Source organism: Nerophis ophidion, linkage group LG27, assembly GCF_033978795.1.
Source record: "Nerophis ophidion isolate RoL-2023_Sa linkage group LG27, RoL_Noph_v1.0, whole genome shotgun sequence".
Lineage (NCBI taxonomy): Eukaryota > Metazoa > Chordata > Actinopteri > Syngnathiformes > Syngnathidae > Nerophis > Nerophis ophidion.
Window position 1 is genome coordinate 34,769,379 of NC_084637.1, and position 25,735 is coordinate 34,795,113.

Here is a 25,735-nt window from a genome sequence, read left to right on the forward strand (position 1 = left end):
TCCGAGGTCACACTGTTATAGGAGACGCACTGCATCCTATCAGTAAGATAAGAGTTAAACCATGACAGGGCTGAGTCTGAAATACCAACTCGTATTTTGATACGCTCTAATAAAATATTATGATCGACGGTATCGAAAGCAGCGCTAAGATCGAGGAGCAGCAACATAGATGACGCATCAGAGTCCATCGTTAGCAATAGATCATTAGTCAGTTTTGCGAGGGCTGTCTCAGTCGAGTGATTTGCCCTGAAACCGGATTGAAAGGTTTCACATAGATTGTTAAACGCTAAGTGCTCATTTAGCTGCTCTGCAACAATTTTTTCGAGGATTTTCGAAATAAAGGGAAGGTGAGACACCGGTCGGTAGTTTACCATGAGGTCTGGATCGAGGTTAGGTCTTTTAAGGAGAGGATGAATAACCGCTTTTTTGAATGCAACGGGAACAGTGCCCGAGGAAAGTGATAAGTTTATAATATTTAGCACTGATGGACCTAATAATACAAAAAGCTCCTTGATAAGTTTCCCAGGAAGAGGGTCAAGTAAACATGTTGTTTGTTTTATTCCATTTACACGTTGTAACAATCCTTCTAATGTTATTTCATCAAAACGAGAGAAACTATTTTGGATATTTGCAGTATCCGCCGTATATACAATCGTATCTGTGTTACTATAACCCCGTTGTAGCTGGGACGCATTGTCTTTAATCTCCTTTCTAATAAGTTCAATTTTCTTATTAAAGAACTTCATAAAGTCATCTGCCGAATGGGTGGAGCTACTGGAAGGAGTCCCTTGTTGGGTTAGCGATGCTACTGTACTAAACAAAAATTTTGGATCGTTTTTATTAATGCGGATGAGATTTGAGTAATAATTAGTTTTAGCTAAGGTAAGCATGCGTTTATAAGTTATTAAACTATCACTCCATGCTTGATGGTGCACCTCAAGTTTAGTCGTGCGCCATTTGCGTTCCAGCTTTCTACATAATAATTTCTGAGCTCTAGTTTCTTCAGTAAACCATGGCGTACGCCTTTTTGGAGCCTTTTTTAACTTCAGCGGTGCTATACTATCAATGGTTTCGCGCAGGGCGTTGTTAAAGTTGTTAGTGAGGTTATCAATAGAGCCCACATACTTTGGGAACGGTGCCATTACCGGGTCAAATTACCCTCTGCATTTGACCCATCCCCTTGTCCCAACCCCTGGGAGGTGAGAGGAGCATCGAGCAGCAGCGATGGCCACGCTCGGGAATCATTTTGGTGATTTAACCTCCGATTTAAACCCTTGATGCTGAGTGTCAAGCAGGGAGGTAATAGGTCTCATTTTTATGGGTAAGGGTTACCCTAACACACTAATTTATAGTTTGCACACGCTGTTTAGCGGCTGATATTTGGACGTTAGTAAATACGGCTCTATATCTTTCGGGGAAATGTTGGGCCACACTATAAACCTAAAGAGTACGGCTGTAAATCTCTCACAATGACAGCGTTCTAAGCCATGTCAAATTAGCAATTTTCTCCTTGGACTTTTGAATGGAGGCAAACTAAAAACTTTTAAAGAGGGCATGCAAACTGAGTGCTGAAGTATTATTTGTATTCATGAGGCAATTCAGTCCATTAAAGAAAAAATAAAAGAGCACGAGCACCACCTTGATGACCACCAGTCACCATGACCACGTCCCCCCTCTCCCCCAAGTGGTTGTGGCCCATAACAAGTGTTTCAAGTGTTTATGGGCCAAGCCAAGCTCATAAACCCACGGGATTGACTGTCGATGGGATTCAAAATAAGCCACTCCGCCTCCTCAAGCTGCATGATTGTTTAGAGATGCATTTTCCAGAGCCATCCCACTCATGTTCTCATGAAATAGTAAGTTGCTTGCGAGCGAGGAGGAAGATGATTGCAAGTTTGAGTTACAGCCCTGAAATCGCAAGCACTCCATTAAGTTTTCATCCCGTCTCGCTCCTCCGCTGACATCCTTCCCGCGTCCCCCTTCTCCGCTGCTTTTAGGTGGTGATGGAGGGCTTCTTTGCACACGGCACCCGAGGACACGTCTGGATCGACAACATCCACATGAGCTCCAGTACGCCGCTGGAGGAGTGCACGCGTAAGTGTGACAAAAGCAGCACCAACACTACTCTTGCGTGTTATTTGACACAGCAGTCCTCTCAATCCCCCGCTTAGGCCTCAATAATGCACGTGAAGTAATAAACACCCCCTACGCGCTCTATTCCAAGACACCCTGGATGAAAGCCACAAAGCCAGCAAAGGCGGAGCATTATAAAGTCCTCCACTACAGAAAAAGAAGAATAAGAAAAGTAGGCCATAAACGCCCCGTGGGCCCCCGCAATGCTAATCTATGTTTCATTAGATTTCTATTCTTCTCTTTCTCTCCTCCCTCCATCTCTTACGCGCACAAGCCGCTTGTATTTGTAAACAGAGCTTTTTCCCGAGCTGTCAAAGGGAATTACTCCACAGGCTGTTTCCAAAGTAAATTTCGGAGCGGCTGGCGCGAGTCGGAGAGCCCAACGCGGCCTCCTTAATCTGGCCGGAGTCTGGCTTTCGAGGGGGTCTTAAGCAGATCAGAGACCTGAGCTAGAAGCCCCGGACGTCATCATTTTAGCGCCGGACCACGGTGTGGAGAAGGCAGCGTCTCGTGTGTGCACACGCATCAGTCTTGGAGCGTGCGTGTGTGTGTGTGTGTGTGTGTGTGTGTGTGTGTGTGTGTGTGTGTGTGTGTGTGTGTGTGTGTGTGTGTGTGTGTGTGTGTGTGTGTGTGTGTGTGTGTGTGTGTGTGTGTGTGTGTGTGTGTGTGTGTGTGTGCGTGTGTGCGTGTGTCCTGAGAGAGTGTACCAGCTCAGCAGTTAGGAAGACAAAGATGACAGCCAAGCTCAGCTCCCCAAAGCATGCTGGGATTCCACTTATCACCCGACATGGTGGAATCTTTCACAGCGCGTTCCTGCCAAAGGAAAAAAAAATGTTTACACCACTCCGTGCATGTACACGTGGTGGGTGGAGCAACCCTTAAATGTGGGCGTTTCCTATCAAATGAGAATCACAATCAGACTCAGAACTATTTTAGCTATCCCCGAGGGGAAATCAAGATGTTCAGCACAATCCCATTCAAGAGCAGACAAACATTATAGGGAGACAGAACAGGACTTCCGGCCAACTTCCGGCGCCCCTGACAGAAGTATACATACAACAATGTTAATATTTGCTTACATGTCCCTTGGCATCACATGGACAAAGATAAGACCATCTGGAGGAAACTTCTGTGGTCAGATGAAACAAAAATGGAGCTGTTTCGCCACAATACCCAGCAATATGTTTGGAGGAGAAAAGGTGAGGTCTTTAATCCCAGGAACACAATTCCTACCGCCAAGTATGGTGGTGGTAGTATTATGCTCCAGGCCTGTTTTTGCTGCCAATTGAATTGGTGCTTTAAAGAGAGTAAATGGGACAATGAAAAAGGAGCAATGCTCAAAAAATTATTCAGGACAAGCTAAAATCATCAGGGGGGAGGTTGGGTCTTGGGCGCAGTTGGGTGTTCCAACAGGACAATGACCCCAAACACACCTCAAAAGTGATAAAGGAATGGCTAAATCAGGCTAGAATGAAGGTTTTAGAATGGCCTTCCCAAAGTCCTGACTTAAACGTGTGGACAATGCTGAAGAAACAAGTCCATGTCACAAAACCAACACATTTAGCTGAACCAAACCAATTTTGTCAAGAGGAGTGGTCAAAAATTGATGCAGAAGCTTGTGGATGGCTAGCAAAAGCACCTTATTGCAGGTAAACTTGCCAAGGGACATGTAAGCAGATATGAACATTGCTGTACGTATACTTCTGATCCTCACATGTTCAGTAGAGACATAATAAATTCATAAAAGAAGCTTGTGGATGGCTACCAAAAGCGCCTTATTGCGGTGAAACTTGCCAAGGGACATAATTTTCAGTAGAGCCACAATAAATTCATAAAATAAGCAAACTTCATGAATGTTTTTTGTGAGCAACAAGTATGTGCTCCAATCACTACATCACAAAAAAATAAAGAATTGTAGAAATGATTGTAAAGTCAAGACAGCCATGACATCATGTTCTTTACAAGTGTACCTACACTTTTGACCACCACTGTGTATAATGTAGACTCTTACAATTGATTCTATTGTTTTTTTTGGCAGTTAATATCAAACTGTCAGCTGCACACACACAAAGTTGTCCATGCACCTCCCAAGCATCACGGCTTCACATATATTTATATATATTTATACCAAACAGAAATCATGTCATCACAAATGAAGTCGGTAAGTTTATTGTTCACGTCCAGCCAGGAGGAAGATGCTGTTGTGACGTCCATACACACTCTTCATCACCATGACAACACCGACACCATTTAGTGCGGCCTGGATTGACTTGGCCTTTTCAAAATGAAAGTATTATCTTTTTCATGGATTTTTCAGTGACATTCACAAGTGCTTACCATGAATTGATGAAAGTGGACCCAGACTTAAACAAGTTGAAAAACATATTAGGGTGTTACCATTTAGTGGTCAATTGTAGGGAATATGTACTGTACTGTGCAAACTACTAATAAAAGTATCAATCAATGCTGGTAAAGCTCCACGTTCTATGATTTTCACACAACCAAGGAAAAAAAACACAAAATGGCAAAGTCATTCCAGCTCTTTGACACAAAAAAGAAGAAGGTTTTGTTTTTCTATTTTCTTTTTTGCTTTTTAAAATACACTTTTTTTTTTTAATTGTTGTTTTTAATTGTTTTATTTATTTCCATTCTTGAAAAGAAAATGTATTTAAATAACCCAAACACAGACAAGTGAATGTCATTGGAAAATCTATGAGATTGATAATACTTAAATTTTGAAAAGGCCATAACAAAAAGGGGTAGAGCAGTGGTTCTCAAATGGGGGTACGTGTACCCCTGGGGGTACTTGAAGGTGTGCCAAGGGGTACGTGAGATTTTTTAAAAATAGCAACAATTCAAAAATCCTTTTATAAATATACGTATTGAATAATACTTCAAAAAATTTGAATGTAAGTTCATAAACTTTGAAAAGAAATACAACAATGCAATATTCAGTGTTGACAGCTAGATTTTTTGTGGACTTGTTCCATAAATATTGATGTTAAAGATTTCTTTTTTTGTGAAGAAATGTTTAGAAGTAAGTTGATGAATCCAGATGGATCTCTATTACAATCCCCAAAGAGGACACTTTAAGTTGATGATTACTTCTATGTGGAGAAATCTGCATTTAGAATTTAATCACTTGTTTATTTTTCAGCAAGTTTTTAGTTATTTCTATATATTTTTTCCAAAAAGTTGAAGAAAGACCACTACAAATGAGCAATATTTTGCACTGTTATACAATTTAATAAATCAGAAACTGATGACGGCGTGGCGCAGTGGGAGAGTGGCCGTGCGCAACCCGAGGGTCCCTGGTTCAATCCCCACCTAGTACCAACCTCGTCACGTCCGTTGCGTCCTGAGCAAGACACTTCACCCTTGCTCCTGATGTGTGCTGGTTAGCGCCTTGCATGGCAGCTCCCTCCATCAGTGTGTGAATGTGGAAGTAGTGTCAAAGCGCTTTGAGTACCTTGAAGGTAGAAAAGCGCTATACAAGTAAAACCCATTTATCATGTATTTATTTTATTTATCATAGTGCTGTATTTTACTTCATCTCTTTTTTTCAACCAAAAATGCTTTGCTCTGATTAGAGGGTACTTGAATTAAAAAACTGTTCACAGGGGGTACATCACTGCAAAAAGGTTGAGAACCACTGGACTAGATGATATATGTGTTGTCATGGTGATGTACACACACAAAATTGCTGGGTTATTTTTCTACGCAAATGCTGGGTTGAGCCTGTTGAGTCATATTTATGGGTTACTTCTAAGGAGTTTCTGTGACCCAAACCAGCATCTTAAAAAACTACAAGTTGCAAAACTGACCTCTGCTTGTTGGAGACATAAATCATTATGACATTTGTACTACAAAAAAACTGAAAATAGCCAATTTTATTTGGTAGAATTGACCCAGCATGGCAGTTAAAATGAATTTATAACCCCTCTAGCTCAATAGTTACTCAGCAGATTGAGTAGTTTTTAACCCAGCTGTTTTTAGAGTGTTGTGTGTGTGTGTGTGTGTGTGTGTGTGTGTGTGTGTGTGTGTGTGTGTGTGTGTGTGTGTGTGTGTGTGTGTGTGTGTGTGTGTGTGTGTGTGTGTGTGTGTACGCACGCTGCAACAGCTTCTTCTTCTTGGCTGGGTGTGTTTTTAACATGAAGTGTGTACAAACGTAGAAAAGGTCTGAGAGTGACGGCTGGCCTCAGACAAACACGCGGGGACACACACACACACACACACACACACACCTTGCTAATTGCCAGCTTACACAAGTTGCATTCTCACTAAATGCCACAATTCATGCCAGCTGTCTGAGAAATTAACTTAAATTTCCTCGGGAGGGTGTTGATCGTCTTGTGGCATTTATGTGACATTTGGCTGCCTTTTCCGTCATATTTAAAGTCATCTAACGGCTCTCTCTCTTTCTCCTGCTCCTCTTCCTCGTTGCTCCGAACCCGCCATGTCTCTGCAGAACCCATCAACGCCTTCTCTCCAGATATGACAGGTGAGTCCACGATGTCACTTCCTCACTGGTCTTGCCGCTCCTGCTTGTTTTTTTGAACGCACCAGACTGCGGGTTCTTGCTTGGCGGCACCACGACGTCTCGGCCACTAAATCAGCTGCACAAACTCTCCGCACGTCCGCAGCACAAAACAAATACTAAACACCCGGCCAGTGGTTATGTTGCCAAATTCCTTATTTTGCTCATTGGTTGTGTGGCTGTAAAAACTGAGTGTTTGCACAGGAGCGAATGTTGCGTGAAAGGCAAGTCGGATATGAGAAAAGAGCTCCTTCATATTCTCAGTTTCAGGCTCCCTGACATCGCCAGAAGGCCTCCTGAAAAATATTCACAACATCCTGTGGGACTCTGAGAGATTGATGTTTGTGCTCTGGCATCTCATAATGTCCTCCAATAAGACGGGAGCTCTCTCGCTGCATGTGTGTGTGTGTGTGTGTGTGTGCGTGTGTGTGTGTGTGTGTGTGTGCGTGTGTGTGCGTGTGTGTGTGTGTGTGTGTGTGCACCATGCAGAGTCACGTATACACACACAAGCACTGCGCTCCCCAACTGGCTTAATGAACGTGCACAGCGGCGGCATGCAGCATTTCCTTCTGTAATTAAATATCAGCTCTGCTTCTCTCCTCCGAGTTCGCCCGTGATGCTCCGCGGATCTTTTAATTTCTCCGAGTCAGGTTTCAGTCCGTTTTACTTAAACGTCCCTGGATTTGTAGATGCTTCTTGGAAGGCGGTTCGTTCTTTCTCGAGTAGCCGGGGGTGTGGGGGGAGGTTCAATCTTGGGGCAGCATTGTGGAGCGTCTTTGGCTTGTGGAGGAGAGGACGGGCCCGGAGGCTGATGCATGAGAAGAAAGGATACGCAACATGGACCATGTGCTGGGAAAATGCCAACACCAGCCACTTTGAGAAAGACAAAATGTTGCCAGCACTTGTGTGAGAGAGCGTGTGTGTAGGAGGTGTGTGTGTGTGTGTGTGTGTGTGTGTGTGTTCTTGTATTTCTACGCTTCTTGAGACATAAACAGGAAAAGTACCTTCCATATGAGGAGGTGTGAACAAGTGATGACATAACTGATGGTCCCAATAACATTGCATCTAATAGAGAATGTCTCATTTGCACCCCTACTGGTGAAATCCATCAAAAGGAGGGATTTTTTTTAAATTGACAGTGTGTCACTTTTAGTGCTCCCCCTCTGGCCAACATATGAAATAACAAGTGTGTGTAAGAAATTGAAATGCACCCCATTTGGCCAATATGTATTTAGAAAATAAAATAAATATCTATATAGAGACATACTTTCATAACATGAAGTAAATCATGAAGATTAAAAATAATTACAGACAAAAATGTTTTTTTACAAAAAGCTTACATTTTTATATTTGCATAGTATCCATCCAGCCGCTTATTTCCTTTGGGGTCGCGGAGGGCACTGGTGCCTATCTCAGCTACAATTGGGTGGAAGGCGGTGTACACCCTGGACAAGTCGCTACCTCATTGCAGTATTTGCATAGTATGTATAGTTTATTAATGTTGTCAATACAACTACTTGTATATCTAGAAAGGCTGCTCCTAAAGAGGTAGGACTTTTTCGGAAATCTCAAGAAGGTAACAAATCCAAGTGTGTGTGTGTGTGTGTGTGTGTGTGTGTGTGTGTGTGTGTGTGTGTGTGTGTGTGTGCATGCTTTTCAAACTAATGATCTCCACTTTCCTTTCACACCGAGCGTCGTGAGTAATTTCCCACTGGTGGCGTTAATCGACCCTGGGTGTGAAAGTGTGTCCTCCAACGAGGCAAAGCTGCATTTGGACATTTCTGCAGCCTGGGATATTTGTGGTTTCCTTCACTCCGCCTGCCTGTGCATGCTTCAGTGCACGCCTCGCCTCCTCTCTGTGTTTTCAAGCCCGTTACGGATAGAAAATGAAATGTAGCGCCACTCCTCTTATTCTGTATGTCTCCACCAGGGGGAGGTATTCCCGTTGCTCCCTTCCCCATCCACTGGTATTACATAATGGCCGCCGGGGGCGCCCTCCTCCTGCTGGCGGTGGCCATCTTGGTCAGGGCGCTGTGTTGCTGCAGACGCCACCTGGCCACCAAGAAGAGCCAGCAGTCAGTGGCGTACCACAGCTCCTCGCAATGCTTCCAGTACTCCAACTGGTCCTCCAGTATGGCCGCCCCCGGGGTGGAGCCGGTCTTGACAGTGAGGCTGGACAGCCGGGACCGACACCGCACCCTGTGCTGAGACCAGGGAGCGAGCAGGACGCCCCCACTTGTGATGTCAGTCGACTGACTTTGGACCCCCGTTACTGGATGTGGCTTTGTTTCCTTCTTCCATCGAGGAGTTTGATATTGAGGACCGGATTATTTATGCCCATTGAGAGCTCTCTGGACCCCCAGAACCTAGACAGGTGGCCTGGGTGTAGCCAGGAAGAGCTGCCAAAGCACCAGCGAGAACAAGACCCCCCGAGGACGAATGGTTTTAGAAATGCTTGGACTTGGGCCCACTGGGGTGTCGGGAGGGACGGCGCTCACTTATCCTTTCCAGGCGAGCATGCGCGACACAGAAGTCACGCACTTCAAGTCCTGCATCACTCCAGGAGATCAGCAGATTGCTTGATGGACGTCCTCGTCTTCACGTTTTCTTACTCTGTCGTAATAAAGCATTGGCGCCGCCCACTCGTGTTCTTCTGCCAACATCTTAAGAGTTGGCCTGATGAAAGCCGCGGTGTTTCCACCAGGAATGTGTGCTGCCTTGTAAAAAAAAGACGCAGCTGTCTACCTTCATCCTTTCTTTCTTGATGCTCGCGCCCACAAATCTTACAGCGCCATTAAATCCACGTAACGTTGTTTACGGTGGTGGTACCTCGGGATACCGCTTCAAAGGGGGACTGCACTTTTTTCTGGAACTCTGCCTATCATTCACAATTATTATGTAAGACAAGAACACATTTGTTCTTCTTCTTTTATGCATTCTAAATAGGAAATAAAGTCAGCTTACCATTACTATTCTGCCCGAGTCACACCAAAGACTATAAAAATGGGAGCCATTACCTCCCTGCTTTACACTCAGCATCAAGGGTTGGATTTGGGGGTTAAATCACCAAAAATGATTCCCGGGCGCAGCCACCGCCGCTGCTCACTGCTCCCCTCACCTCCCAGGGGGTGATCAAGGGTGATAGTTCAAACAGAGAATAATTTCGCCACACCTAGTGTGTGTGTGACGATCATTGCTACTTTAACTATACAGCCCTTAAAAAACATCCAACCACCACCATTAATGTTTCATATACATGATGTAAGTACACATGTATTGTAGGAACATTTATAATAACATTTAATATTTACATACTTTGATCATTTTAAGCATACGCCGCGCATTAATGTAAAACAACACATCATGACATGCACACCGATTATAACTCTCTGCAGACTTCATGAGAGCCAACAAACATAATCAAACATCACTTACTGTACAATGTCTGCTGTCATTCGTATGCCCACTGCTAGGATGTTCATATATTCCCATTGAGATGAAGAATGAATCATCATACTTGCAAAGAAACGTGGGGTGAAGCCAAGCGTGTTTTTGTGTCGTTCTAAAGTGTACTGGAAAATCGGAATTAGGGTTGTTTGGTATACGGTTAGAATAGAACCGCAATACTAATGAATCATATTCTCTACTATACCGCCTCTTAAAAGTACCGGTCCGGATTGATACCCAAATTTGTTGTATCATCCAAAATTTCATCATCCAGAATAAGTGATTATTACATTTTAACAAAAGTATAGATAGAACATGTTTAAAGAGAAAGTAAGCAGATATTAACAGTAAATGAACAAGTAGATTAATAATTTTGACAAAATGTGTATGACACAATATGTTACTTCATATGTCAGCAGACTAATTAGAAGCCTTTGTTTGTTTACTTACTACTAAAAGACAAGTTGTCTTCAATCAATCAATCAATCAATGTTTATTTATATAGCCCCAAATCACAAATGTCTCAAAGGGCTGCACAAATCATTACGACTACAACATCCTCGGAAGAACCCACGTTCACTATTTTATTTAAGGACACAATTGCAATAAGAAACATATGTTTAATGCACCCTAAGATTTTTTGTTGAAGCCAATAATGCAATTTTTTTGTGGTCCCTTTATTTAGAAGAGTACTGAAAAGTATCGAAATTATTTTGGTATCGGTACAAAAATATTGGTATCGGGACAACACTGAGGTGAGAAAGCAGCGTTCACCTGCCGATGATGTCATCATTGGCACAGAAGCTAGTGATCATGGCGCCGCTATAAATAGTTTGTCTGTGTTAGCCCTTATAATAACATTCTCACTAATATGTGGTTAATATTCAAGTTTTTATTGGCTTTTATGGGTGGAATAGACGTCTTCGTTGTAGGCAGACTTATTTAGAATGCAAAAAATATATATATATACATACATCCGTCGTCATGTCTCTCATAATCATTTTAAAAGACTGGCAAAATTCCTAAAAAAGTGCAGTTTCCCTTAAAGTGGTTCTGTGACGCAGCTCGTACCTCGAAAAGCTTGTTTTGCCGACAGCGTTGTCCAATCAAATGAGTTCAAGTGCTTGGAGCCTCCAAAACACCACATTTTTATCATTGCAATACAACAGTAACAATAGAGTAGAATGTATTTTTCGGACCATTGGATACATGAGGTGCATTAAAGGGGTCATAGCAGGATTATTTTTTTTGTGGTCCACGTTACATGTGATGGTGGTTCTTTTGTCAAAATGTTGCATAGATGATGTTTTACACATCATCTTCAAGCTGCTTTCTGATCGTCTCTTCAGGATGCCCCGTTTTGTGCTGACATAGTTTCAACACCTTTGCTGCTATTTTGCAAAAAAATCCCTGTTTATTTCCACTGTTTTCCCTAAAACACACATTGAGGCTATAAACATGATTAATCAAACAAATTCGACTATCGTATTTTTCCGAATATAGCGCGCGCCGGGATATAAGCAACATGAAATTTTAGAATAAACATTTTTTTCCCATATATTAGCCACACCGGACTAAAAGCTGCAAATATATATGCTGTGAAATGAATTATTTACATAGAAATGTTTCGTAAATGTTTATTTACACACCTTAATTGTTTCCAAACGGTGTCTGTAAAAGCAGGAAAACGGCGTATCAAGCAAAACAGAAGCCGTTGTAGCTTTGGAAGCTAGCTCTCCAATCAGCTAAACAGACTCAATAACTCCACGGTGACTGTGGCGAAAATGTCGGGGATTCAACCCAAGGCTTCATCCTGTTTGTGACGCCAATTTTATGTAGTAGAAAAGTCGGATCTTAAACAGGAATTATAGAGAGTTTGTTACAGCAGTTTTAATTACTCATAATCAGATAGTACAATGTTGGATTGAATCGATATGAAAACAAGACAGTGTCTCCGGAGACAAAGATGGTGGACGCTCGTGAAAGGAATTAAGAAAGAGCGCACAGCAGGCTTGGTCTTCCCTTCTTATTAATACGCTCCATGATGGCCTAAATTGTAGCATAACAACTTATATAACTGTCCGATGTTGAAATGTCACCCACCAACTGGGTCAGGGTGACTTGACTTCTCATGTCGTGTCCCTCCCAATGCATTCAGTTTAGAGGTAATCCTAGGACAGAAATGTTCCACTACATGACGTTTTTGGGGAATTTACTGAGGAATGTGTGAAAGTGAAACAATACAAAAAGTATGCCATTTTAAGTTAATACTAACACATAAACTTGAAGACAAGTCAGCCAATGCTAAAGATGCTAGCTTGAATACATTATGATAGCGCGCACAAGTATGCATGACAACACTCCTACAGACATCACACATGGGACGCTTTCGTGAGTAAGAATTGTTTTAGTTCAATTGTAAAACTGACAAACCCTGCTTGGAGTGATTAATAAAGAATCCTTCCAGCAGAACCGTTATGGACGGCTTTACTTTCAGCTTGAGGCAAAACAGGAAGTACATTTTCGACTCGCATCACCTGCAGTTAGCGAGCTCATCCAAAAGATGGCGCCATCGCAAAAATGATAACACACCTTTTCAGTCGTATGCGTTGGTTTAATGAAAACTATTGAACACAAATCACTACACTACAGAAATTTGCAGGGGGGTGGAAAAATCCATGAATTAGCCGCACCATTTTAAATAACCACAGGGTTTAAAGTGTAGGAAAAAGTAGCGGCTTATAGTCCAGAATTGACGGTACTCGATTGCTAACATATTTGACAGCTACAGGCCGTGTTCGCTGTGACAGTTGCCATGACAACTGATGGCGGGGAGGCTCAGAACCCAAATATTTGCTGCCAATCTAAAGCATGAGAAGAAAAAGTGAAGAGTGGAGGTAGGACAGTCATGGCAACTCCAGGCAGAACTTGTAGAATTAGGTCCTGACGTTTATTTAATGTTGTTTTCTGGTGTTTTTTTGACCATTGAATTTTGCTCATTTCTCCACCAATATTCACCCACACAAACACAACGTTGAACCAACATGCTTCAATGTCAGGTTTTGTCCTTGATGTGACCATTGAAATGTCATCATCTCCCTAACAACAACATGGATCCAACGTTGGGAAGTCAACGTTGTCTCAATTTAGAAATACAACTATTTTGCAATATTTCAGAGTCCATTTTAAAATATTTGTGTGTATATTTCATGTTGTATCAACGTCTTGTGCCTCATATCCAAACCAAAAGCAACAAAAAGTTACTTCCTAATAATTATTCAGCTTTTGAAGAAGAAAATGATCATTTGTGAACACATGGCTGGGCGATGATGTCACCAGTAGACATCAGAGCAATTTGAGCATTAAAAAGTATCAACCTGATAATAAAAGGCGGTCTTGAACTGGATGAAAAGCTGGCTTCCCGGCATTCTCGCAACAACATTAAGTCAAGCTTTCTTTTGTCTCCACACGGTCACCTTCTCGCCAGCCGCTCGGCAGGACGCAAGCCGCCGCGCTAACTCCGAGTGGTCTTGGCAGATGGCGGGCTTTTTTAAATCCACCTGACACCTGGGGCGACGCCAGCCTTCCGATACTTTTTAATTAGTTAATGGACAGATAACATTTATTAAGGCTGCGGTCAGCACTTTCCCTCACATCCGAGCGCGCCATCACGCCATCACGCCGCCTGCCAACTTCAGTTTCCCGGGAAACTGCGCTAATAACGCCGTCGGCCATAGCAGCCATTCCGATTGAGACGTGTGCCTTGCCAAGCAGTTACTCTCATTGCTGCATGCCTGCCAACCACACACACACACACACACACACACATTCACAAAAAGTCTTCACTTACCTAATACACTACTCTTAAACGTAATAGTTTGGATTATTTTCAAAGGAGGCTTTATTATCCAATGACACGTTTGCATCTTTAATCACTCCGAATGAAGTCTTATAAAGTCACTTTGCTACATGATGACTGTGTGTTTGACAGCAATGTATCATAATGATATTTCTCTAATTAATAAAGTCATATTTTTCTACAATCCCATGAGCTGCTCGTGTTTGCATGCTTTGCAACACTATTACTGTATGTATTTACACTATTTGACTATTATTGTACTATATGACTATTATTGTATGTATTTACAATATCCATCCTTCCATCCATCCATCTTCTTCTGTTTATCCGAGGTCGGGTCACGGGGGCAACAGCCTAAGCAGGGAAGCCCAGACTTCCCTCTCCCCAGCCACTTGGTCCAGCTCTTCCCGGGGGATCCCGAGGCGGTCCCAGGCCAGCCGGGAGACATAGTCTTCCCAAGTTATCCTGGGTCTTCCCGGTGGCCTCCTACCGGTCAGACGTGCCCTAAACACCTCCCTAGGGAGGCGTTCGGGTGGCATCCTGACCAGATGCCCGAACCACCTCATCTGGCTCCTCTCCATGTGGAGGAGCAGCGGCTTTACTTTGAGTCTCTCCCGGATGGCTGAGCTTCTCACCCTATCTCTAAGGGAGAGACCCAAACTCATTTGGGCCGCTTGTACCCGTGATCTTGTCCTTTTGGTCATAACCCAAAGCTCATGACCATAGGTGAGGATGGGAACGTAGATCGACCGGTAAATTGAGAGCTTTGCCTTCCGGCTCAGCTCCTTCTTCACCACAACGGATCAATACAACGTCCGCATTACTGAAGACGCCGCACCGATCCGCCTGTCCATCTCACAATCCTGTATTTACACTATACGACTATTATGTGTGTTTACACTATACAACTATTATATGTATTTACACTATACGACTATTATATGTATTTACACTATACGACTATTATTATATGTATTTACACTATACGACTATTGTGTGTTTACACTATACAACTATTATATGTATTTACACTATACGACTATTATATGTATTTACACTATACGACTATTATTATATGTATTTACACTATACGACTATTATTATATGTATTTACACTATACGACTATTGTATGTATTTACAGTATACGAGGGTCAGTCCACTCAATAGGTGCTTTCAACTCTAAATCTGACAATACAAATATTGCACTACCTAGAATATAACAGTAAACTTTATTTTATCTTCAGACAACGTTTGGAAAATGACTCGTTTGAATACCAGGACAGAAAGTAACAGTAGTGAGTTTTTAATGCTAATAGGCTAAAATGATGTTGACGTGGAATACATTACAGTCATTAAATGTTTAAGTAAATCAAATGGAAAATATAGTTGAGGTTTCTGTGGTTGCTCCGTTATAAAGTGCTCAGTAACGGGGTAGAGCGGAATATACATTAGGTCAGGAAAAAACACAGAGGCTATTTCATCCCGACGAGCCTGTTTCGCAGGTTTCTCTGCTCTTCAGGGTGTTTTATTCATAAATGAGTAAATATGAATACAATCCCTTGAAGAGCAGAGAAAGCTGTGAAACAGGCTTGCCAGGATGAAATAACCTCTGTGTTAAATATATTTGTCATTTTATACGTTTGGTCAGGAAAAAAAACACAGAGGCTATTTCATCCCGACAAGCCTGTTTCGCAGGTTTCTCTGCTCATATTTTTCTAGAATCCCATGAGCTGCTAATGTTTGCTCTTAAGGGGATTATTTTATTATGAATAAAATCCCCTGAAGAGCAGAGAAACCTGCGGAATAGGCTTGTCGGGATGAAATAGCCTCTGTGTTTTTTTTCCTGACCAAACGTATAAAATAAAAATATGTTTTTAACAATATTACGGCTCAACCTTTTAGGATGGGCGAGTCCTCCCTGACCTTTTTGTTCTAAAGCTGAACAGAACTGAAGTTTAACATTTTTTTCTACAAAACAAGACTAAATATGAATTATAGAAATATCAGCGCTGTAGAAAGAGCGAACAAGCTATCAAGAGGTTGAAGCAGTCTCTATAATGCAAGAGTCTTAAATGTACGGCTTTTATCCGGCCCGCGGGATGAAGTTGCAAAGTATAAAAATGACCCTGAAATTTTTGATTGAAAGAAACTGCTGTTCTAAATGTGTCCACTGGATGTCGCAATAGCAATTCTTTGTATCTTTGTAGATGTTGCTACGGGCGGTATAGCTCGGTTGGTAGAGTGGCCGTGCCAGCAACTTGAGGGTTGCAGGTTCGATTCCCGCTTCCGCCATCCTAGTCACTGCTGTTGTGTCCTTGGGCAAGACACTTTACCCACCTGCTCCCAGTGCCACCCACACTGCTTTAAATGGAACTTAGATATTGGGTGTCACTATGTAAAGTGCTTTGAGTCACTAGAGAAAAGCACTATATAAATATAATTCAATGTACAACATAAAGCACATGATGTTAGTACATCAGTCGAGGAAAATGATCAAACTGCATAAATAACATCCTGTAATTTGATATTGATTATAAGTTTTTCATCTTGATAGATTGAAAATGAACACCACTGAGTTGACTGATGAACATTATCACATTTATTCAGGAAATATAAATAACGACAAAGATAGAATACTATTAACCGTGTAAAAAAGTAACAACATTATGATTTGTACATTTTCAGAATGCACTTGTTCTATTTTTAAACAAAGAAAACAATCTGAAGTTGTCTTTATTTTTAACTTATCTCACCAGTCCGGCCCACCTGGGAGTAGACTTTCACCATGTGGCCCCCTACCTAAAATAACTTTGACCCCCCTGCTCTAATGGCTTGTTTGTGGCCCCTTGAAACTCAAACTTAGGAATTGAAAGTGAAACTTAACTTCAACTTAAAAATTGAAAGTGAAACTTAACTTTGTTTTCTGTATATTCTGGAACCTCATGGCACCATTGCTGATAATATATGTGTGTGAGTGCGGAAATAACACACAGTCTTTATCTTCTGGTCCTCCCTTGCGGACTGTAGAGAACATTAGTGAGGTCCGAGGTCACAGGTGTTGCTCACAGTTTGACACTAAAGCATAGAATGTGTGTGCGGCAGTGGTATCAGTTGTGTGGTGTGTGTATCAGTTGTGTGGTGTGTGTATCAGTTGTGTGGCAGTGGTATCAGTTGTGTGGTGTGTGTATCAGTTGTGTGGTGTGTGTATCAGTTGTGTGGTGTGTGTACCCGTGTAAATGCCAGGTATGTTGTGCTTCTTTCTAACAGTCAAGACGCCGAATAAGTTTGGAGACGGACGACTTGTCAGCGGCAGAGAAGCTCTCGGTGGAGGTGAGCAAACACAAATCTACTGTTGGCCAACTAACATCTGACTACCAAGTGCTAACTAGCTAGCAGGTTACAGTTTGCTTTGTGTATCATTTTAGCTGTTTGCAAATTCACTATGTGGTCAAATTTCAGTATTTTTGCTTGAATAAATAAAGGGTTAGTATGTTCTCTATATCCAACATGATGTATTATTACAACTGATCTGTTTTGTAGTGAATGAGGTGTACTTTAGTACTTATTTGGTGAATATTTAATTGGATTACTTTTTGAGCAATGACAGTTTTAATGAAGCCGCAGCCTAGATGGCAGCTTTGTGCTGCTGAAGTCAACTTTGCAGCTTTCTCCTCGCTACATTTCACCCGATTGCTCTTTTATCCCACTTTTTAAAGGCCTACTGAAATGAGATGTTCTTATTCAAACGGGGATAGCAGCTCCATTCTATGTGTCATACTTGATCATTTCGCCATATTGACATATTTTTACTGAAAGGATTTAGTAGAGAACATCGACGATAAATTTCGCAACTTTTGGTCGCTAATAAAAAAGCCTTGCCTGTACCGGAAGTAGCAGACGATGTGCGCGTGACGTCACAGGTTGTGGAGCTCCTCACATCTGAACTTTGTTTACAATCATGGCCACCAGCAGCGAGAGCGATTCGGATGGAGGAAGCGACGATTTCCCCATGAATTTGAGTGAGGATGAAAGATTCGTGGATGAGGAAAGTGAGAGTGAAAGACTAGAAAAAAAAGAGGGCAGAGGGAGCGATTCAGATGTTATTAGACATATTTACTAGGATCATTCTGGAAAATCCCTTATCTGCTTATGGTGTTACTAGTGTTTTAGTGAGAGTATATGTTGGTACCTGTACAACCTGAAGGTCGGCCCCGCACCTTTCTTCAGCACCAGTCGACGGGTGGTGGCGATGCCCATCTCTGCATTTCGCAAGGGGACCCTCTTCGAAACACAATCTTTCGAAATGATCGCTGCATAAAACACTGTACTTTGTGTGTGTGGTCCAATCCAACCGTGTTCGCTTGACCGCTCTGTTCCATAGTAAAGCTTCACTGTCTTCTTTCGGGAATGTAAACAATGAAACACCGGCTGTGTTTGTGTTGCTAAAGGCGGCCGCAATACACCGCTTCCCACCTACAGCTTTCTTCTTTGACGTCTCCATTATTCATTGAGCAAATTGCAAAAGATTCAGCAACACAGAAGTCCAGAATACTGTGGAATTATGCGATGAAAACAGACGACTTATAGCTGGGAATGGTGCTGGAACAAAATGTCCTCTACAATGCGTGATGTCACGCTCATGTGTCATCATACCGCGACGTTTTAGCAGGATACTTCTGCAAGAAATTTAAAATTGCAATTTAGTAAACTAAAGCGGCCGTATTGGCATGTGTTGCAATGTTAATATTTCATCATTGATATATAAACTATCGGACTGCGTGGTGGCTAGTAGTGGCTTTCAGTAGGTCTTTAATCTTGTTGTTTTTTTTTGTAATATAATTTTTAGAGGGCCGTTCAAAAATGAGCCGCACTTCTGCCTTCTCAAGTTCCCAGAGAAGGTTCTCCTAACTGTGACCCTTTCCCAGGTTTGCAGTTTCCAGAGTGGAACACGGCCTCGCCATCCACGGAGCCTCCGGTGACGCTGGTGTCGGACAAGGACAACTCCTGGCTCTACACCTTGGACCCCATCCTGGTCACCATCATCGTGATGAGTTCCCTGGGCGTCCTGCTGGGGGCGGTGTGTGCCGGCCTCCTCCTCTACTGCACCTGCTCCTACGGCGGCCTCTCCTCACGCTCCTCCACCACGCTGGAGAACTACAACTTCGAGCTGTACGACGGCCTCAAGCACAAGGTCAAACTCAACCAGCAGCGGTGCTGCACCGAGGCGTGAGGCCAACATTCTCCTGACAAAAACCTCCCGCCGTATCTTCTTCATTTCTGCCCGGTTCGTCTCGGCGCCGGCCGACTGGACACGAGGACGGGTGGGCGGGCTCAAATATTAGGTGGCGAGAACGCCAACGGGAGAGAAATGGAGACCTCAGACATATAAATATCGACACATATCAGCGTGAAGGAGTCCTAGATTTCCAAGTGCACATACCGGGTCAGAAGATGTGGTAGGTTAGGACCGTGCTAGGACTTAGCCCCTGCGTCTGGCTTTTTGGCTCCGCCCCTCTCAATGTGCTATTTTCAGTCGCCAACGTCCCTCAAACTTTGTCTTTCCGCACTCGCTTTTTTCTCTTTTAAGTTTGCGTTGTGTCCCGTGGCCAACGTGTGATTGCAAATAAGTGGAGTAGGCGGACGCCTGAAGCAGCTTTTAAGATGTTCTTTTAATAACGGGGAGAGTTATAGTCGCTCTTTGGAGAGAAGGTCATGTTTACATTGGACTTTATGGAGGAAGGCTGAAGGAGCTTTGGCGGCTGCAACCTGTGGATTGCAAAAGAAAACAAGGAGGCCATATTCTCTCTCCGTGTGCCAAAAAGCATCTTGTCTCCACGGGAGGAGCGGACACCAGCCTTAAACTGAAAATGAGGATGAGAGGCCAGAGAAGCCATTATTGAAGGACCTATTCCAGAATCATCTTCAACCTTCTTCTTTTCACATTCTGTTTTTCTTGTGGGGTTTTTTTTTTCTTTTGACGACGAAGTCATGAATGAGAGTGAAAAAGTGATTGAATTTGTGACGCTAAATTGTGAAACAACACTGGCATGATTGGCTTGTACATATGCAGGTGCGCACACACACACACACACACACACACACACACACACACACACACACACACACACACACACACACACACACACACACACACACACACACACACACACACACAGGCACACACACACACACACACACACACATTGTACACAAAGAGACATTCAAAGCTCAAAGGGGAACTGCACTTTTTTTAGGACTTTTTTTTACCTATTGTTCACAATCATCATGAAAAACAAGAAGACAAACTTGTCTTTTTTGGCATTCTAAGAAGTAGAAATGGTCTCCTTCTTGGTGGCTAACGATGCAGCTAATGAGAGCAATCAATTCTACCTCCAAATTCTGTGTTTTTTCGATTGATTGATTGAAACTTTTATTAGTAGACAGTACAGTACATATTCCATACAATTGACCACTAAATGGTAACACCCCAATAAGTTTTTCAACTCAGCCTCCACGTTAATCTCTGCCTTTCCCAGCTGGGCCTTCAGTGATGTCCTACTTAGTCCGACAACACCTTTCAAAATACAATCATACATGTCACCACATGACCACAGCTTGAAATATATATATATATATATATACATAAACACACTTGCACACTACTGGGCATTGAAACACCTCAATTTGTCACTAGTGTAAAAAACGGGCTATTTTTTGGCGCGTTTAAAAATCAATAAACCCGCATCGGACTTGGTGCTGTCAAAAGTAAAAGGATTGTAAAAAAAAAAAAAAACATTGAATGTGAAAAAATATGTTTGAACTCACAATTTGTAACGGTCATTTGATGCCGTATAAGCCATTGGTACCGATCGTAGTTGGTTGATTCGAGTGGAAGTTGCAGGCAAACTATTTCACCGCCAGGACAGCTGAACTAGTTTCCAGGGTCAGCCGACCTCGTCTCACAAGATCTAGTCTCTCTTTACATATCCTTCTTAAAAATACCCTTGCAAATAATATCTGCCACCTAATCAACATTTTTCTCTACTTCTTTGCTGGTTAAAAAAAGTGTGTGCCGCTGATTTCTCCGCTGGCCGGGTATGGCTCCGGTGCCACTTTCTGCTTTCGTAAATCACAACTTTGGATTGGATACTTGGGAGTGACAAGTGAGTATCCAATCACAGTCAAGTTTAACATAAGGCTACCTAAATGGTCTACTGTCCACAACTCGTGATCTGATCCCAATTGTCTGTTAACTGAACGTCGTCCATTTGTTCACACCACACAACCGCCGCTAATGTTGACTCAGAAGCTCTCTGGCAGAATTCATACGGCGCTGGCAACAAGCTATCTGGAGTCTAATTGGATAAAATATTTAAATTAAAAACAGCAACTCTGGAGCCTAAAATGAACTTTTATTAATTTATGATCATAATTTATGTTAGGCCAGCAGGGAAGGGCTTGCTGGCCCTGACGGCACACCAGTGTCTAAATCACTTTAAAAACCCTCACCAATACTTTGTTTATGTTCCATAACCTATGTAATAAACAAGCTGTAGCGACATTGCTATTGTAAGAGCGAATGCTTAGGAACTATTTTTCTAGCGTAGTAACACATCGATCGGTGTACTTCAGGATTAGCCGTAAAAGCGAACTACAGAAAGAGATAAGCTAGCTTCTACGTCAGCATCCAAATCTGGTTTAAGTGTGTAATGCACAACACAATGCGATACGACACCAATCTGTACTGACTGAAAAACATCAACAATCTTACTACAGAATCTGTAAAGTATTAGCCCACATTTCATGTCTTGCTAACCCGACAGTGTATGTAGTTTTAATAACATACATTACGTGCTTTGTGTATCATGATCAATATTAAAGTGTTTTACTCGATGGATAGTTGTGGCCTGCAGGCCGGGGACGTTTTTCTGATTTATTTTCAGTAAGCACTCCATTTATGTCGAAATAGCTTGGCTCCACAATCCACATTGGCAGCGTAAAAGTCACGCCGACATCACTCTTTCGGCTTCCGTCTGCTCCGTCTTTTCACCCTTTCTTTGTGCTCCCTTTTATAAGCAGCCGTTCATCCTCTGTGTGTTCAGCTTCAAAAAAATAAGGTGAACCCTCAATTGTCCAAAAATAATCGTCTTCGTGGTCTGTTGCCTTTTTTGCCATGATTATAACACGCATTTGTTTACGTAAGTCGGAAGTGCGCTGCTATGGAAACAAAAATAAATGCGCTGAGGAAATCAGTTCCGGCAATGGTTAAAATAACCAAAATAAGATAAATATTGTACATATGAAATATTGTTATCATCGTGTCTGTTATGACATTAAATGTAGACTTGCAGTCCATAACAGGCTGATCTTGGCTTTGAAGGCTCCAATGGCGACTCCTATTAGCCGCATCTTACAAACATTTTTAGCATCTTTGAAATCCTTAAAAACAAAAAATGGACGTGTCTTGCATAATGATTGTGAACAATAAGAGAAACAAAAGAGTGCAGTTCTCCTTTAAGGCCGCACACGCAACATTTCATCTCCAAGAAACAGCCATTCCTGCACCCCGCTGACTCTCTTCAAAGTGCCTTGGAGCCTCGGTGATCCAGCTTGCCTTTGGAGCCACTTTTAAGGCAGTCATGTGACGCTGAGAGTGACCGGAACAGCGCCCCCTTTGGCCTGGGAGGACCAAACATGTGAAAGACCCGTCTTTGCACTGCTGCTGCTGTCGTTGTTTTAAAGGGGTCTTTGTACAGAAATGCTCTTTTTATGATTGTTATAATTATTGTTATGATTATTTAATAAAGGATTTATACCAAAATGTGACAACGCTTGGCCGTGGACTTTTTAAACGACAAACTTTGACAACTTTGATTGCACAAAAACTTATGCTGTCTCATATATGAACATTATTTAGTGTTGACTGCCTTCTAATCTCCCCATGAAGTCCTATTAGTCTGGACCTCTGCTGGCCCTCATTTAGGAGCGCCTACATCAAAGCTTTGAAGGGCCCGGCCCCCCACCCACATTTATATATGGTACCATGCAATTACTATGCTTCTCTTTTCTGCAGCCTGCAAAGTCTCCCACACACGCTTCCATTTATCCACCCGGGCTTTGCTCACCTAAAAGCAAAGCTTGTTAGCAAACACAACCCAGCCTGTCAGATCCTCTCTGCCTTTTCTTTTTTCTTTTTTTGTGGACGCCTGTAAATCAGGACATTTTGTGCAGGAGGCCCATGAGAGGACATCGCAGTCGTGGCCAACAGTTAATGAGCAATAAGAAATGAGCTTTTTTTGTAACTTATTAGAACTATAAATTTAATTTCAATGAGACAGTCATATCAGCACCAATTGTTCATACTTTTATTATTTTGTTGTGTGGAATGTTAGACGGCAGGTAGGAGAAACACTCATCTATTTACAGATGGAAGTCGGAAACAAGGATTTTCAAGGGAAAAAATGATTTTTAAGGTAAAAGTTGATTTTCAAGGGAAAAAAATGTTCAAGGTAAAAGTTGATTTCCAAAGAAAAAAAAGATTTTCAAGTTAAGAGTTGATTTTCAAGGAATAAATTATTTTGAAGGAAAAAATTATTTTGAAGGTAAAAGTTGATTTTCAAGGAAAAAAAATATTTTCATGGTAAAAGTTGATTTTCAAGGAAAAAAAATATTTTCAAGCTAAGAGTTGATTTTTAAAGAAAAAATTATTTTCAAAGAAAAAAATATTTTCAAAGTAAAACTTGATTTTTAAAGAAAAAATTATTTTCAAAGAAAAAAAGATTTTGCAAGGTAAAAGTTGATTTTCAGGCTTCACGGTGGGAGAGGGGTTAGTGCGTCTGCCTCACAATACGAAGGTCCTGAGTAGTCAGGTTTCAATCCCGGGCTCGGGATCTTTCTGTGTGGAGTTTGCATGTTCTCCCCATGACTGCGTGGGTTCTACTCCGGCTTCCTCCCACCTCCAAAGACATGCACCTGGGGATAGGCCCCTCCCACCTCCAAAGACATGCACCTGGGGATAGGCCCCTCCCACCTCCAAAGACATGCACCTGGGGATAGGTTGATGGCCAACACTAAATGGTCCCTAGTGTGTGAATGTTGTCTGTCTATCTGTGTTGGCCCTGCGATGAGGTGGTGACTTGTCCAGGGTGTACTCCGCCTTCCCCCGGATTGTAGCTGAGATAGGCACCAGCGACCCCACAGGGAATAAGCGGTAGAAAATGGATGGATGGATGGAAGTTGATTTTCAAGTGGTCCAAATTGGAATTACAAATAACTACGTTTTAAGATATTCCAACACTGTCCTTCTATCTGGTGGCTTGAGTGTTTAGTGCGTCTCACCAATTTGTCACGTTTCATGTGTGAGGTATATCATTCCACAGCATCAGTTGCCATGTAGAGTGGAGTGAATAGATTTTTTTTTTTTTTTAACAGTGCCCTAAACTGGGAAAAATAAAAAGACAATACATTTTTATGGTTACATTAAAGTTCAACAGACTTATAATTGGAATACATCAATTACATTAATAAAGTAAAACATTAAAAAATAATCATTTGCAATGGATAACAAATTGTCATAATTACATTTTTAAAAAACGTGCTAAAAATGTCCTGCCTGTCGATACCCATAATTCCGGGGTTTCGTGAATGCAACATTACTCACATAACCGTCACCTGTGCATAATAAGTTAAAGTTAAAGTACCACTGATAGTCTCACACACACACACACACACACTAGGTGTGGTGAAATGTTTCTTCAGCTGATTGTTGATTTGACCCCTCCCCTTGTTCACCCCCTTGAAGGTGAGGGGAGCAGTGAGCAGCAGCAGTGGTGCCGCGCTCGGGAATCATTTCTGGTGATTTAACCCCCGATTCCAAGCCTTGATGCTGAGTGCCAAGCAGGGAGGTAATGGCTCCCATTTTTATAGTCTCTGGTATGACTCAGCTGGGGTTTGAACCCTCAACTTACCCATCTCAGGAAGTGCAGTGTTGTTATGCAGGCTGCTGTTTCTGCGAGTTAAAGTCTGCATCACATTTAAAAAGAGCGTCAGACTGTCTCTGCTTCTCTAAGGATGTTACAAGAAGACATTTTCCAGCAAAAATGTCAGTTCCTGTGGAAGTCTGTGTTTTGTGTTTTGTGTTTTGTGTTTTGTGTTTTGTGTTTCCACTGCATTTCACCGTGTGACATAATTTATTCAAAGCAGGCTGATGACGTATGAAGTAGTTAACTGCAATTCTACACTCATACCATGGAAATAAACCAACAGTTATTTTACTAAAAAGTAAGTCTATGAAATACAAAGCAATCATACACAAAAGTTCTATGATTTAAGAAAATAAGTGTACTGAGTTATTAAATGCTGAAGTCATGAGGTCAGGTGAGGATTCCAGACGGTAACAAGGTGTTGTTTGGGGAGGCAGTGCCTCACCTTGCCACCAGGGGGCGGGGGGTTAAAGGCTTACCTGTGAGATGTTCAAAAAAGAAATAATAAAATAAGTTGTAGTATTTCTTTTTTATTATATGCTTTTTAAGTGGTTTTTGGTGTATATTTTTATATTTTGACCATTTTCATGGTCAAAATCGCGGAAATTCTGTGTTTCCTGATGAAAATAAGAAGGCAGGCGAGAATGAGGCAGCCACAGGAAGTAGTTGTTGCCACGGTGGTAGGGGGCGCTATAGTGTCAACTTGCACTTCAAACCTTCATGAACTTTCCTTAAGAAGAAAAAACAACAGACAACAACTGCGATGCTTCTCGCCC

At 42.1% G+C, this 25,735-nt stretch overlaps 1 protein-coding gene across 4 annotated transcripts in view; it reads left to right on the forward strand.

Moving 5' to 3' along the window:
* nrp2a (neuropilin 2a) overlaps positions 1-22,806 on the forward strand; it is a 155,943-nt gene extending 133,137 nt beyond the window's left edge. For 2 of the 4 annotated variants that reach the window (XM_061889402.1, XM_061889405.1), the window contains 4 exons: positions 1,998-2,094; positions 6,602-6,634; positions 17,245-17,307; positions 18,903-22,806. In XM_061889402.1, coding sequence (XP_061745386.1) covers positions 1,998-2,094; positions 6,602-6,634; positions 17,245-17,307; positions 18,903-19,207 — 498 coding nt within the window. In that variant the 3' untranslated portion in view covers positions 19,208-22,806. Of the gene's footprint in view, positions 1-1,997; positions 2,095-6,601; positions 6,635-8,600; positions 14,161-17,244; positions 17,308-18,902 lie in introns of those variants that run through there. The other 2 variants (XM_061889403.1, XM_061889404.1) reach the window with 2 other exon arrangements.
* The last annotated feature ends 2,929 nt before the right edge of the window (positions 22,807-25,735 follow it).